General features: G+C 40.1%; 1 protein-coding gene and 1 long non-coding RNA gene across 5 annotated transcripts in view; one reads left to right on the forward strand and one right to left on the reverse strand.

Moving 5' to 3' along the window:
• Positions 1 to 1,171: 1,171 nt before the first annotated feature.
• On the reverse strand, positions 1,172 to 9,271 carry LOC121468120 (uncharacterized). The gene is made up of 2 exons (XR_012053390.1): positions 9,145 to 9,271; positions 1,172 to 1,356 (listed from the first exon to the last, which is right to left on the reverse strand). It is a non-coding gene; the product is annotated as an uncharacterized lncRNA (long non-coding RNA).
• LOC140682130 (methyl-CpG-binding domain protein 2-like) overlaps positions 9,252 to 13,421 on the forward strand; it is a 43,696-nt gene continuing 39,526 nt past the window's right edge. For 3 of the 4 annotated variants that reach the window (XR_012053388.1, XR_012053389.1, XM_072923036.1), the window contains exons 1-2: positions 9,252 to 9,570; positions 11,791 to 11,950. Coding sequence is in view for 2 of the 4 variants with exons in the window: in XM_072923036.1 (XP_072779137.1) it covers positions 9,458 to 9,570; positions 11,791 to 11,950 (273 nt within the window). In the remaining 2 variants the exon portion in view is untranslated. The remainder of the gene's footprint in view (positions 9,571 to 11,790; positions 11,951 to 13,421) is intronic. The other variant, XM_072923035.1, reaches the window with a different exon arrangement.

The raw sequence follows: 13,421 nt of genomic DNA on the forward strand, positions 1-13,421 counted from the left end.
ATTTTAATTAAATTTTTATGGAAATTTTTTTTATTTTAGTGGGATTTTTAATGGAATTTTTTTTGGATTTTTAAATGGAAATTTTTGGGGGATTTTTAATGGAATTTTTTTGGATTTTTAATGGAACTTTTAATTTTTTTAAGAGAATTTTTGGGGAATTTTAATGGAATTTTTTTGGGGATTTTTAAATGGAAATTTTTTTGGGATTTTTAACAGAATTTTTTTGGGATTTTTAATGGAATTTTAATGGAATTTTTCATGGAATTTTTTGTTTTTAATGGAATTTTTTTGGAATTTTAATGGAATTTTTAATGGAATTCTTTTGGATTTTAATGGAATTTTAATGGATTTTTTTTATTTTAATGGAATTTTAATGGATTTTTTTTGTTTTAATGGAATTTTAATTGAATGTTAGGGGATTTTTAATGGAATTTTTATGGATTTTTTTCGCATTTTTATGGATTTTATTTGGTTTTTTTTTTAATTTTCTTGGGATTTTTAATGGATTTTTTTATTATTATTTTTATGGAATTTTCATGGATTTTTTTGGATTTTAATGGAATTTTTGGGAATTTTTATGGAATTTTTTTGGATTTTAATCGAATTTTTTAGGGATTTTTTTTGATTTTAATGGAATTTTAATGGAATTCTGGGGGATTTTTAATGGAATTTTAATGGAATTTTTTGGCATTTTAAATGGAATTTTTTGGGGTTTTTGTTTACATTTTCTTGGGATTTTTAACTGAATTTTTTTATTTTTATGGAATTTTCGGGGATTTTAATGGAATTCTTGATGGAATTTTTTTCTTATTTTAAAAAAAATTTATTAGGATTTTTATGGAATTTTTTTCTTGATTTTTTAATGGAATTTTTGTGTTTTTTTTGATTTTAATTGAAATTTTTTGAGATTTTTTATGAAATTTTGGGGCGATTTTTATTGGAATTTTTTGCGTTTTTTTTGGGATTTTTAATGAATTTTTTTACATTTTTATTGAATTTTTAATGGATTTTTTGGGGGATTTTAATGGAATTTTGGGTGATTTTAAATAAATTTTTAAAGGAATTTTAGGGGATTTTTAGGCAATTTTAAATTGAGTTTTTAGGGAATTTTTAAAGGAATTTTTGGGGTATTTTTATGGAATTTTTGTGTTTTAAATGAAATTTTCGGTGCTTTTTTTTTTGCTTAATTTTTTTCTTTTTTATTGAATTTTTTGGGTTTTTTTTGTGTTTTTTACTATTTTTTGTATTTTTTTCCACCATTCCCAATCTTTATTGAAATTCCCGACAACACAAAAAAATTCCCGAATTTTTGGCTTTTCCGGATGATTTTTATTTGGATTCTTCATCTTCCAATTCCTATAAAATAAAAAAGAAAATTGGGATTAAATCCCCAAAAATTCAATTTTTTTCCCCACAGAAAATCCCAAATTTTTCCCAAAATTCCCATTGTTTCCCCCCAAAAATTCCCATTATTTCCCCTAAAAATTCCCAATTTCCCAAAAAAATTCCCTATTTTTCCTTTAATATTCCCAAATTTTTCCTTTGAAATTCCCTAATTTTTCCCCAAAAAATTCCCATTTTTCCCAAAAAAATTCCCAAAGTATTCCTCCCCAAAATTCAATTTTTTTCCTTTTAAAATTCCTATTTTTTTCCCCAAAAAATTCCCAATTTTTCACTTTAAAATTTCCAATTTTTCCCCAAAATAATTTTGCATTTTTACCTTTAAAATTTCCCATTTTTTTCCCCAAAAAATGTCCAATTTTTCCCTTTAAAATCCCCCATTTTCCCCTAAAAATCCCCATTTTTTCACCCCAAAATAAATCCCAAACTTTCCTTTAAAATTCCTGATATTTTCCCCCCAAAATTCCCAATTTTTCCTTTAAAATTCCCACATTTTTTTTCCCAAAAATTCCATTTTTTTCCCCAAAAAATCCCAATTTTTCCATTTAAAATTCCCAATTTTCCCCTAAAAATCCCAAATTTTTCCACCCCAAAATTCCCAAAATTTTTCCCCCAAAAATCCCATTTTTACCTTTAAAATTCCCAATTTTTCCCCCCAAAAATTCCCATTTTTTCCTTTAAAATTCCCATTTTTTCCTTTAAAATTCCCTATTTTTTTCCCAAAAATTCCCATTTTTACCTTTAAAATTCCCAATTTTCCCCCTAAAAATCCCCATTTTTTCACCCCAAAATTCCCAATTTTCCCTTCAAAATTCCCAACTTTTTCCCCCCAAAAAATTCCCATTTTTTTCTCTTTAAAATTCCCATTTTTTCCCTTTTAAAATTCCCAACTATTCCCCCCAAAATTCCCAATTTTTCCCCCAAAAATTCCCAAATTTTTCCCCCCAAAATTGCCATTTTTACCTTTAAAATTTCCCATTTTTTTCCCCCAAAAATCCCAGTTTCCACACAAAAATTCAATTTTTTCCTTTGACATTCCCATTTTTTCCTTTAAAATTCCCATTTTTTCCCCTAAAAATTCCAATTTTTTCACTTTAAAATTTCCAAATTTCCCTCAAAAAATCCCATTTTTTCTTTAAAAATTCCCATTTTTTCCACCCCAAAATTCCCATTTTTTCTTCAAAATTCCCAATTTTCCCCACAAAAAATTCAATTTTTCCTTTAAAATTCCCATTTTTCCCAAAAAAATTCCCAATTTTTCCTTTAAAATTCCCAATATTTTCCCCAAAAAAATCCCGTTTTTTCCCCTAAAAATTCCCAGTTTTCCCCCCAAATTCCCCCAAAAAAATCCCATTTTTTCCTTTAAAATTCCCATTTTTTCCCCTAAAAATTCCCAATTTTCCCCAAAAATTCCCATTTTCCCCCAAAAAGATTCAAAATTTTTTCCCGAAAAAATTCCCATTTTTTCCTTGAAAATTTCCCAATTTTTTCCCCCAAAAATTCCCATTTTTCCCCCAAAATTCCCAATTTTTCCCCCAAAAATTCCCAATTTTTCCTTTAAAATTCCCAAATTCTTCCCCCCAAAAAATCCCATTTTTTTCCCCTAAAAATTTCCAATTTTTCCCTTTAAATGTCCCAATTTTTTCCCCATAAAATTCCCAATTTCTCCTAAAAATTCCATTTTTTTTCTCCAAAAATCACAATTTTTCCCCTCAAAATCCCCAATTTTTTCCCCCAAAAAATTCCCATTTTTACCTTTAAAATTCCCAATTTTTTCCTATAAAATTCCCAAATTTTTTCCTCAAAAAATTCCCATTTTTCCCCCCCAAAATTCCCAATTTTTTCCCGCAAATTCCCATTTTTACCTTTAAAATTCCCATTTTTTCCCCAAAAAATTTCCAATTTTTCCCAAAAACATTTCCAATTTTTCCCCTTAAAATTCCCATTTTTTCCCCAAAAATCGCATTTTTCCCCTAAAAATCCAAATTTTACCCCCAAAAATTCCATTTTTTCTTTTTAAATTCCCATTTTCCCAAAAAAATTCCCAATTTTTCCTTTAAAATTCCCGATATTTTCCCCCAAAAAAATCTTGTTTTTTCCCCTAAAAATTCCCAATTTTCCCCAAACATTCCCATTTTTTCACCCCAAAATTCCCAATTTTTTCCCCTAAAAATTCCCATTTATTCCTTTAAAATTCCCAAATTTTTCCTTTAAGATTCCCAAATTTTTCCCCCAAAAATCCCATTTTTCCCCAAAAAATTCCCAAATTTCCCCCCCCAAAAAATTCCCATTTTTTCCTTTAAAATTCCCGATATTTCCCCCCAAAAACTCCCAATTTTTCCTTTAAAATTCCCATTTTTTCCCTAAAAATCCCCATTTTTCCCCCCCAAAAAAATTCCCAATTTTTTTACCCCAAAATTTCCAATTTTTCCTTTAAAATTCCCAAATTTTCTCCCCCAAAATTCCCAATTTTTCCTTTAAAATTCCCAAATTATTTTCCCCAAAATTCCAATTTTTCCCCCAAATATCCCCATTTCCCCACCCAAAAACCCACATTTCCCCCCACAAAAATCCCCATTTTTGCTCAAAATTCCCATTTTCCCCCCAAAAATTCCCAATTTTCCCAAAAATTCCAATTTCCCTAAAAAAAAAAATCCAATTTTACCCCCAAAAAATTCCCATTTTTGGGTCAAAATCCCCATTTTTTACCCCCCTCACGTTTTCCCGCCATTTTTTCCCCCTCATGTTTTCCCGCCATTTTTTCCCCCTCACGTTTTCCCGCCATTTTCCCCCCCTATAGATTCCCCCTCACGTTTCCCTCCATTTTCCCCCCCTATGGATTCCCCCTATGGGTTCCCCCTCACGTTTCCCTCCATTTTTCCCCCCTATGGATTCCCCCTCACGTTTCCCTCCATTTTTCCCCCTATGGATTCCCCCTCACGTTTCCCTCCATTTTTCCCCCCTATGGATTCCCCCTCACGTTTCCCTCCATTTTTCCCCCTATGGATTCCCCCTCACGTTTCCCTCCATTTTTCCCCCCTATGGATTCCCCCTCACGTTTCCCTCCATTTTTCCCCCCTATGGATTCCCCCTCACGTTTCCCTCCATTTTTCCCCCCTATGGATTCCCCCTCACGTTTCCCTCCATTTTTCCCCCCTATGGATTCCCCCTCACCTTTCCCTCCATTTTTGCCCCCTATGGATTCCCCCTATGGATTCCCCCTCATGTTTCCCTCCAGTTTTCCCCTATGGATTCCAACTCACGTTTCCCTCCATTTTTCCACCCTTTGGATTCCCCCTATGGATTCCCCCTCACGTTTCCCTCCATTTTTCCCCCCTATAGATTCCCCCTCACGTTTCCCTCCATTTTTCCCCCCTATGGATTCCCCCTCACGTTTCCCTCCATTTTTCCCCCCTATGAATTCCCCCTATGGATTCCCCCTCACGTTTCCCTCCATTTTTCCCCCCTATGGATTCCCCCTCACATTTCCCTCCATTTTTCCCTCCACAATTCCCCCTATGGATTCCCCCTCACGTTTCCCTCCATTTTTCCCCCTATGGATTCCCCCTCACGTTTCCCTCCATTTTCCCCCCCTCTATCACCCCCTCAGCAATTCCCCCTCACGTTTCCCGCCATTTTCCCACCCCCGTTTCCCCCTATGGATTCCCCCTCACCTTTCCCCCTATGGATTCCCCCTCACATTTCCCTCCATTTTCCCCCCCTCATTCATCCCCCTCAGCAATTTCCCCTCAGGTTTCCCCCTATGGATTCCCCCTATGGTTTCCCCCTCAGCCCTTCCCGCCATTTTTCACCCCTCATTCCTCCCCCTCAGCAATTTCCCCTCATGTTTCCCGCCATTTTCCCACCCCCGTTTTCCCCTTATGGATTTCCCCTCACATTTCCCCCTATGGATTCCCCCTCACGTTTCCCTCCATTTTCCCCCCTTCAATCATCCCCCTCAGCAATTTCCCCTCAGGTTTCCCCCTTTGGATTCCCCCTCAGCAATATCCGCCATTTCCCCCCCTCATTCATCCCCCTCAGGTTTCCCCCTATGGATTTGCCCTATGGATTCCCCCTCATGTTTCCCTCCATTTTTCCCCCCTCAATCATCCCCCTCAGCAATTCCCCCTCACGATTCCCCCTCAGCAATATCCGCCATTTTCCCCTGTTTAATTCCCCCTCGCTCATCCCCCTCACGTTTCCCGCCATTTTCCCACCCCCTGTTCCCCCTCTGGATTCCCCCTCACGTTTGCCTCCATTTTCCCCCCCTCATTCATCCCCCTCAGCAATTCCCCCTCAGGTTTTCCCCTATGGATTCCCCCTCACGTTTCCCCCTCAGCAATATCTGCCATTTCCCCCCCTCAATCATCCCCCTCAGCAATTCCCCCTCACGTTTCCCACCTTTTTTCCCCCCTCAATTCCCCCTATGGATTCCCCCTCCTGTTTCCCTCCATTTTCCCCCCCTCATTCATCCCCCTCAGCAATTCCCCCTATGGATTCCCCCTCACTATTTCCCCTATGGATTCCCCCTCCCGTTTCTCTCCATTTCCCCCCCCACATTCATCACCCTCAGCAATTTCCCCTCAGCAATTCCCCCTATAGATTCCCCCTATGGATTCCCCCTCACATTTCCCGCCATTTTCCCCCCCTCATTCATCCCCCTCAGGTTTCCCCCTATGGATTCCCCCTCACGATTCCCCCTCAGCAATATCCGCCATTTTCCCCCCTCAATTCCCCCTATGGATTCCCCCTCACGTTTCCCTCCATTTTTTCCCCTATGGATTCCCAATATGGATTTTCCCTCACGTTTCCCTCCATTTTTCCCCCCTCAATAATCCCCCTCAGCAATTCCCCCTCACGTTTCCCCCTATGGATTCCCTCTCATGATTCCCCCTCAGCAATATCCGCCATTTTCCCCCCTCAATTCCCCCTATGGATTCCCCCTTAAGTTTCCCTCCAATTTTCCCCCCTCAATTTCCCCTATGGATTCCCCCTCACGTTTCCCCTTCACTCATCCCCCTCACGTTTTCCTCCATTTTCCCCCCCTCATTCATCCCCCTCAGCAATTCCCCCTATGGATTCCCCCTCACGTTTCCCTCCATTTTTCCCCCCTCATTCCTCTCCCTCAGCAATTTCCCCTCAGGTTTCCCCCATAGATTCCCCCTATGGATTCCCTCTCAGCAATTCCCTCAATTTCCCCCCCTCAGCAATTCCCCCTCACGTTTCCCGCCATTTTCCCACCCCCTGTTCCCCCTATGGATTCCCCCTCACGATTCCCCCTCAGCCCTTTCCGCCATTTTTCCCCCCTCAATCATCCCCCTCAGCAATTCCCCCTATGGATTCCCCCTCACCTTTCCCCCTATGGATTCCCCCTCACATTTCCCCTTCACTCATCCCCCTCACGTTTCCCTCCATTTTCCCCCCTTTATTCATCCCACTCAGCAATTCCCCCTATGGATTCCCCCTCACGTTTCCCTCCATTTTTCCCCCCTATGGATTCCCCCTCACGTTTCCCTCCATTTTTCCCCTCTATGGATTCCCCCTCACGTTTCCCTCCATTTTCCCCCCCTCAATCATCCCCCTCAGCAATTCCCCCTCAGGTTTCCCCCTATGGATTCCCCCTCACATTTCCCGTCATTTTTCACCCCTCATTCATCCCTCTCAGCAATTTCCCCTCAGGTTTCCCCCTATAGATTCCCCCTCACGTTTCCCTCCATTTTCCCCACCTATAGATTCCCCCTCACTTTTCCCTCCATTTTTCCCCCCTCAATTCCCCTTTATAGATTCCCCCTTACATTTCCCGCCATTTTCCCCCCTTTAATCATCCCCCTCAGCAATTTCCCCTCAGGTTTCCCCCTATAGATTCCCCCTATGGATTCCCCCTCAGCAATTCCCGCCATTTTCCCCCCCTCAAGTTTCCCCCTCGCTCATCCCTCCACGTTTCCCGCCTTTTTTCCCTCCATTTCCCCTATGGATTCCCCCTCACGTTTGCCTCCATTTTCCCCCCCCCATTCATAACCCCCGGCAATTCCCCCTATGGATTCCCCCTCACGTTTCCCCCTATGGATTCCCCCTCACGTTTCCCTCCATTTTCCCCTCATCATTCATCCCCCTCAGCAATTCCCCCTCACGTTTCCGGCCATTTTCCCCCCTATGGATTCCCCCTCAGCAATTCCCTCAATTTCCCCCCCTCAATCATCCCCCTCAGCAATTCCCCCTCACGTTTCCCGCCATTTTCCCACCCCCGTTTCCCCCTATGGATTCCCCCTCACGTTTCCCGCCATTTTTCACCCCTCATTCATCTCCCTCAGCAATTCCCCCTATGGATTCCCCCTCACATTTCCCGCCATTTTTCCTCCCCTCATTCATCCCCCTCAGCAATTCCCCCTCAGCAAAATCCGCCATTTTCCCCCCCTCAATCATCCCCGTCAGCAATTCCCCCTCACGTTTCCCCCTATGGATTCCCCCTCCCGTTTCCCTCCATTTCCCCCCCCCTCAATCATCCCCCTCAGCAATTTCCCCTCAGGTTTCCCCCTATAGATTCCCCCTATGGATTCCCCCTCCCGTTTCCCTTCATGTTCCCCCCCTCAATCATCCCCCTTAACAATTCCCCCTATGGATTCCCCCTCATGTTTCCCCCTATGGATTCCCCCTCACGTTTCCCGCCATTTTTCACGCCTCATTCATCCCCCTCAGCAATTCCCCCTCACGTTTCCAGCCATTTCCCCCCCTATGGATTCCCCCTCAGCAATTCCCTCCATTTCCCCCCCCTCAATCATCCCCCTCAGCAATTCCACCTCACGTTTCCCGCCATTTTCCCACCCCCTTTTCCCCCCTATGGATTCCCCCTCATGTTTCCCTCCATTTTTCCCCCTTAATTCCCCCTATGGATTCCCCCTCACGTTTCCCCCTATGGATTCCCCCTCATGTTTCCCTCCATTTTCCCCTCATCATTCATCCCCCTCAGCAATTCCCCCTCACGTTTCCCCCTATGGATTCCCCCTCACGATTTCCCCTCAGCAATATCCGCCATTTTCCCCCCTCAATTCCCCCTATGGATTCCCCCTCACGTTTCCCTCCATTTTCCCCCCCTCATTCATCCCCCTCAGGTTTCCCCCTATGGATTTGCCCTATGGATTCCCCCTCCCATTTCCCGCCATTTTCCCCCCTTCAATCATCCCCCTCAGCAATTCCCCCTCACGTTTCCCGCCATTTTCCCACCCCCATTTCCCCCTATGGATTCCCCCTCACGTTTCCCTCCATTTTTCCCCCCTATGGATTCCCCCTCACGTTTCCCTCCATTTTTCCCCCCTATGGATTCCCACTATGGATTTTCCCTCACGTTTCCCTCCATTTTTCCCCCCCTCAATTATCCCCCTCAGCAATTTTCCCTCAGGTTTCCCCCTATGGATTCCCCCTCAGCAATATCCGCCATTTTCCCCCCCTCAATTCCCCCTCGCTCATCCCCCTCACGTTTCCCTCAATTTTTCCCCCCTATGGATTCCCACTATGGATTCCCCCTCACGTTTCCCTCTATTTTTCCCCCCTCAATCATCCCCCTCAGCAATTTCCCCTCAGGTTTCCCCCTATGGATTCCCCCTATGGATTTCCCCTCAGCCCTTCCCGCCATTTTCCCCCCCCCTCAGCAATTCCCCCTCACGATTCCCCCTTACCCCTTCCCGCCATTTTCCCCCCTCACGCTTCCCCTTCCCCTTTCCCCTTCCACCATCGCTCTCCTTTCACCTTCCCCACCATTTCCCACCATCTTCCCCTTTCCTCTTCCTCCCTCACGCTTCTCTTCATCCTCTCCTCCCTCCCTTTCCGCCATTTCACTCCTCCCCTTCCCTTTCCTCTTCCCCTTTGCCCTCCGCCATCACCGCCCCGCCCCTTCACAAGGGGGGGGGGGGCGAGGCGACAACACCGAAACGTCTCCCCAAAAAACGCCACCAAAACGCCTCCAAACCTCACCAAAAACCAAGAAGAAACCCAAATTAAATAGAAACAGCAAAAAAAAAAGCACTTAAAAATCGGATTTATTAAAGTTTTTGAAGCGATTATGGAGAAACCCGGCAGAACGGATTGTCCGGCGTTACCGCCCGGCTGGAAGAAGGAAGAAGTCATCCGAAAATCAGGTTTAAGCGCGGGGAAAAGCGATGTTTATTATTTTAGGTATTTATTTTAAAATCATTATTTATATTTTTAGAGATTTGGGTTTTTTTTTGAGGGGTTTTTGAGGGTTTTTAGGGGGTTTTTAAAGGCGCGCGGCGCTGTCCGGAGATGGGAAAAGCGGCGGAGGGGGGGGGGGGGGGCGGGAGGTGATTCCGGGTCGGGTTTTTAAAGGGAATTTTCGGGGTTTTTTTGCTTAAAATTTGGATTTTTAACCTAAAAGTCTCATTTCCTACCCCTAAATTATTGCTTTGTCCCCTAAGTTTTCTTTTTAGCCCCAAAATCCCCAATTATTCCCCCAAAATTTCCCATTTTAATGCTAAAAATTCGCATTTTCCCCATGTAAATTCTCATTTTCTCCCCCTAAATTTTCATTTTATCCCCTAAAATCTCATTTTATCCCATAAGTTCTCGTTTTACCCCCGTATAGTCTCATTTTAACCCCGAAATTTCAATTTTTAACCTAAAAATCCCCATTCCCCCCCAAACTTTCAATTCTTCCCCCAAAATTTCTATTTATAACCTAAAATTCCCATTTTATCCCCTAAATTTCCCATTTCCCCCTAAAAATCTTCATTTTTAACCTAAAATCCTCATTTTCCCCCCCAAAACTTCTCACTTTTTACCAACAAAACTCATTTTTCCCTCCTAAATTTCCATTTCTAACCGAAAATTTCAATTTTCCCCCAAAAATTCTCATTTTATCCCCCAAAATTCTAATTCTTTACCTAAAATTCTCATTTTATCCCCCTAAAATTCCATTTTACCCCCCTAAATTCTAATTTTTTACCTAAAAATCCTCATTTTCCCCTCTAAATTCCCCGTTTTACCCCCTAAATTCTCATTTTTTACCTAAACTTCACATTTTATCCCCAAAAATCTCCATTTTTACCTAAAATTCTCATTTTATCCCCCAAACTCTCATTTTTTACCTAAAATTCCCATTTTAAATCTAAAACTCCCATTTATCCCCTAAATTCCCATTTCCCCCGCAAATTCTCATTTTTTACCTGAAATCCTCATTTTTTTACCTAAAATCCTCATATATTACCTAAAAATTTGCATTCTTTACCAAAAATTCTCATTTTAACCCCAAAAATTCTCATTTATCCTCTAAAAAGCCTAATTTTTTAACCTAAAAATCCTCATTTTATCCCCTAAAATTCCCATTTTCCCCCCCAAACTTTCATTTTTTCCCTAAATTTCCAGTTTATCCCCTAAAATTCTCATTTTCCCCCCTAAAATCCCAATTTTCCCCCTCTAAATTTTCATTTTTCACCTAAAATTCCTATTTTATCCCCCCCAAAATTCTCATTTTAAACCCCTGAATTCCCATTTCCCCCTAAAGTTCACATTTTTTTTACCTAAAATTCTCATTTTATCCCCTAAATTTTCATTTTCCCGCTAAATCATAATATTTTACCCAAAAATCCTCATTTTATCCCCCCAAAATTCTCATTTTTTGCCTACAAATCTTCATTTTTTTACCTAAAATACCAATTTTTACCTAAAATTCCCATTTTCCCTGTAAATTCTCATTTTTTTACCTAAAATTTCCATTTTATCCCCTCAAATTTCCATTTTATCCCCCTAAATTCTCATTTTGTACCTAAAACTCTCATTTTCCCCTCCTAAATTCTCAATTTCCCCTAAAATTTCCATTTTATCCCCTTAAATTCTCATCCCCTAAAAATCTCATTTTTTACCTAACATTTTCATTTTATCCCCTAAATTCTCATTTTTTACCTAAAATTTCCATTTTATCCCCCTAAATTCTCATTTTGTACCTAAAACTCTCATTTTTCCCTAAAATTTCCATTTTATCCCCTAAATTTCCATTTTATCCCGTTAAATTCTCATTTTGTATCTAAAACTCCCATTTTACCTAAAATTTCCATTTTATCCCCTAAAATTCCATTTATCCCCCTAAAATCCTCATTCCCCCCCAAAAAAAATCCAAAAAAATCACTAAGAATCCCCAAAAAACGCCGCAAAAACTCTCAAAAAAATTCTCTAAAAATCCTTTAAAAACTCAGTAAAAATTCCCATAAAAACCCGAAAAAATGCACAAAAATCCTCCAAAAATTCAATTTATTCCTCCAAAACCCCCCGTAAAACCACCAAAAATTCACCGTTTTTTTTCATTTTTTCACCGAAAATCCCATTTTTTTGCTGTTTTCCCCCATATTTCCCTCAATTAATCCCAATATTTTAATTTTTTAGCCCGAGTGGGAAGAAATTCCGCAGCAAACCGCAGCTGGCTCGGTACCTGGGGAACTCGGTGGACCTGAGCTCCTTTGATTTCCGCACGGGAAAGATGATGCCCAGCAAACTGCAGAAGAACAAACAGAAACTGCGCAACGACGCCCTCAACCCCAACAAGGTTTGGGCCAAAAATTCAAATTATTTGTTATTTATTTAATAATATTTTAGTTCTGATTTATTCCCCAATTCTCCCCAATTTTTTCCCATTTTTTTCCCATTTTTTTCTCAATTTTAGGCCAATTTTCCCCAATTTTCCCCAAGTTTCATCCCAATTTTTTCCTCAATTTTTCTCCATTTTTTCCTACTTTTATCCCAATTTTCTCCCAATTTTCTCCCAATTTTCTCCCAATTTTTCCCAATTTTTATCCCAAATTTTTCCTCAATTTTTTCCAATTTTTTTCCCACTTTTATCCCAATTTCCCCCAATTTTTTCTCAATTTTCCATCCCAGTTTTTCCTCAATTTTCCCCCATTTTTTCCAACTTTTATCCCAATTTCCCCAATTTTTTCTTAATTTTTATCCCAATTTTGTCCAATTTACCCCCATTTTTTCCCCCAAATTTCCCCATTTTTCCCCCAATTTTTATCCCATTAAAATCCAATTTTCTCCCCATTTTTCCCATTTCTTCTCAATTTTCCCCCATTTTTTTTCAATTTTCCTCCATTTTTTCCCATTTTTAGCCCAATTTTTTCCCAATTTTTTTCCATTTTTCTTCCATTTTTTTCTCAATTTTCCCCCAATTTTTTCCATTTTTCCCCCACTTTTATCCCATTTTTTCCCAAATTTTTCTCAATTTTTATCCCAATTTTTCCCCATTTTTCTCAATTTTCTCCCAATTTTTTCCCAATTTTTACAAATTTTTACCCATTTTTCTTCTATTTTTTTCTCAATTTTCCCCCAACTTTTTCCCACTTTTATCCCAATTTTCCTCAATTTTTTTCCACATTTATCCCAATTTCCCCCCATTTTCCCCAATTTTTTCCCATTTTTTTCCATTTTTTTCTCAATTTTCCCCCAATTTTTTCCCAATTTTTCCTCAATTTTTCTCCATGTTTTCCGACTTTTATCCCAATTTTCCCCAATTTTTACCAATTTTTCCCCATTTTTCTTATATTTTATCCCAATTTTCTGCCAATTTTTTCGCAATTTTTCCCAATTCTTATCCCAATTTTTTCCTCAATTTTTTCCAATTTTTTTCCCACTTTTTCTCAATTTTCTCCCAATTTTTTCCCACTTTCATCCCAATTGTTCCCAATTTTTTCTCAATTTTTATCCCATTTTTTCCCACTTTTATCCCAATTTTCCACAATTTTTTTATCCCAATTTTCCACAATTTTTTCCCATTTTTTCCCCAATTTTTTTCTCAATTTCCCCCAAATTTTCCCCAATTTTCCCCCACTTTTTCCCCAATTCTTCCCATTTTTTCCAATGTCCCCCCGATTTTCCTCCATTTTTTCCTTTTTTTCCATTTTTTCCCTCATGAAACATTTTCCCGCCTTTTTTTCCCCTCAACAACGCCCTCAACCCCAACAAGGTTTGGTCCAAAAGTTCCAATTTTTTATTATTTATTTAATATTATTTTAGTCCTG

Source organism: Taeniopygia guttata, chromosome W, assembly GCF_048771995.1.
Source record: "Taeniopygia guttata chromosome W, bTaeGut7.mat, whole genome shotgun sequence".
NCBI lineage: Eukaryota > Metazoa > Chordata > Aves > Passeriformes > Estrildidae > Taeniopygia > Taeniopygia guttata.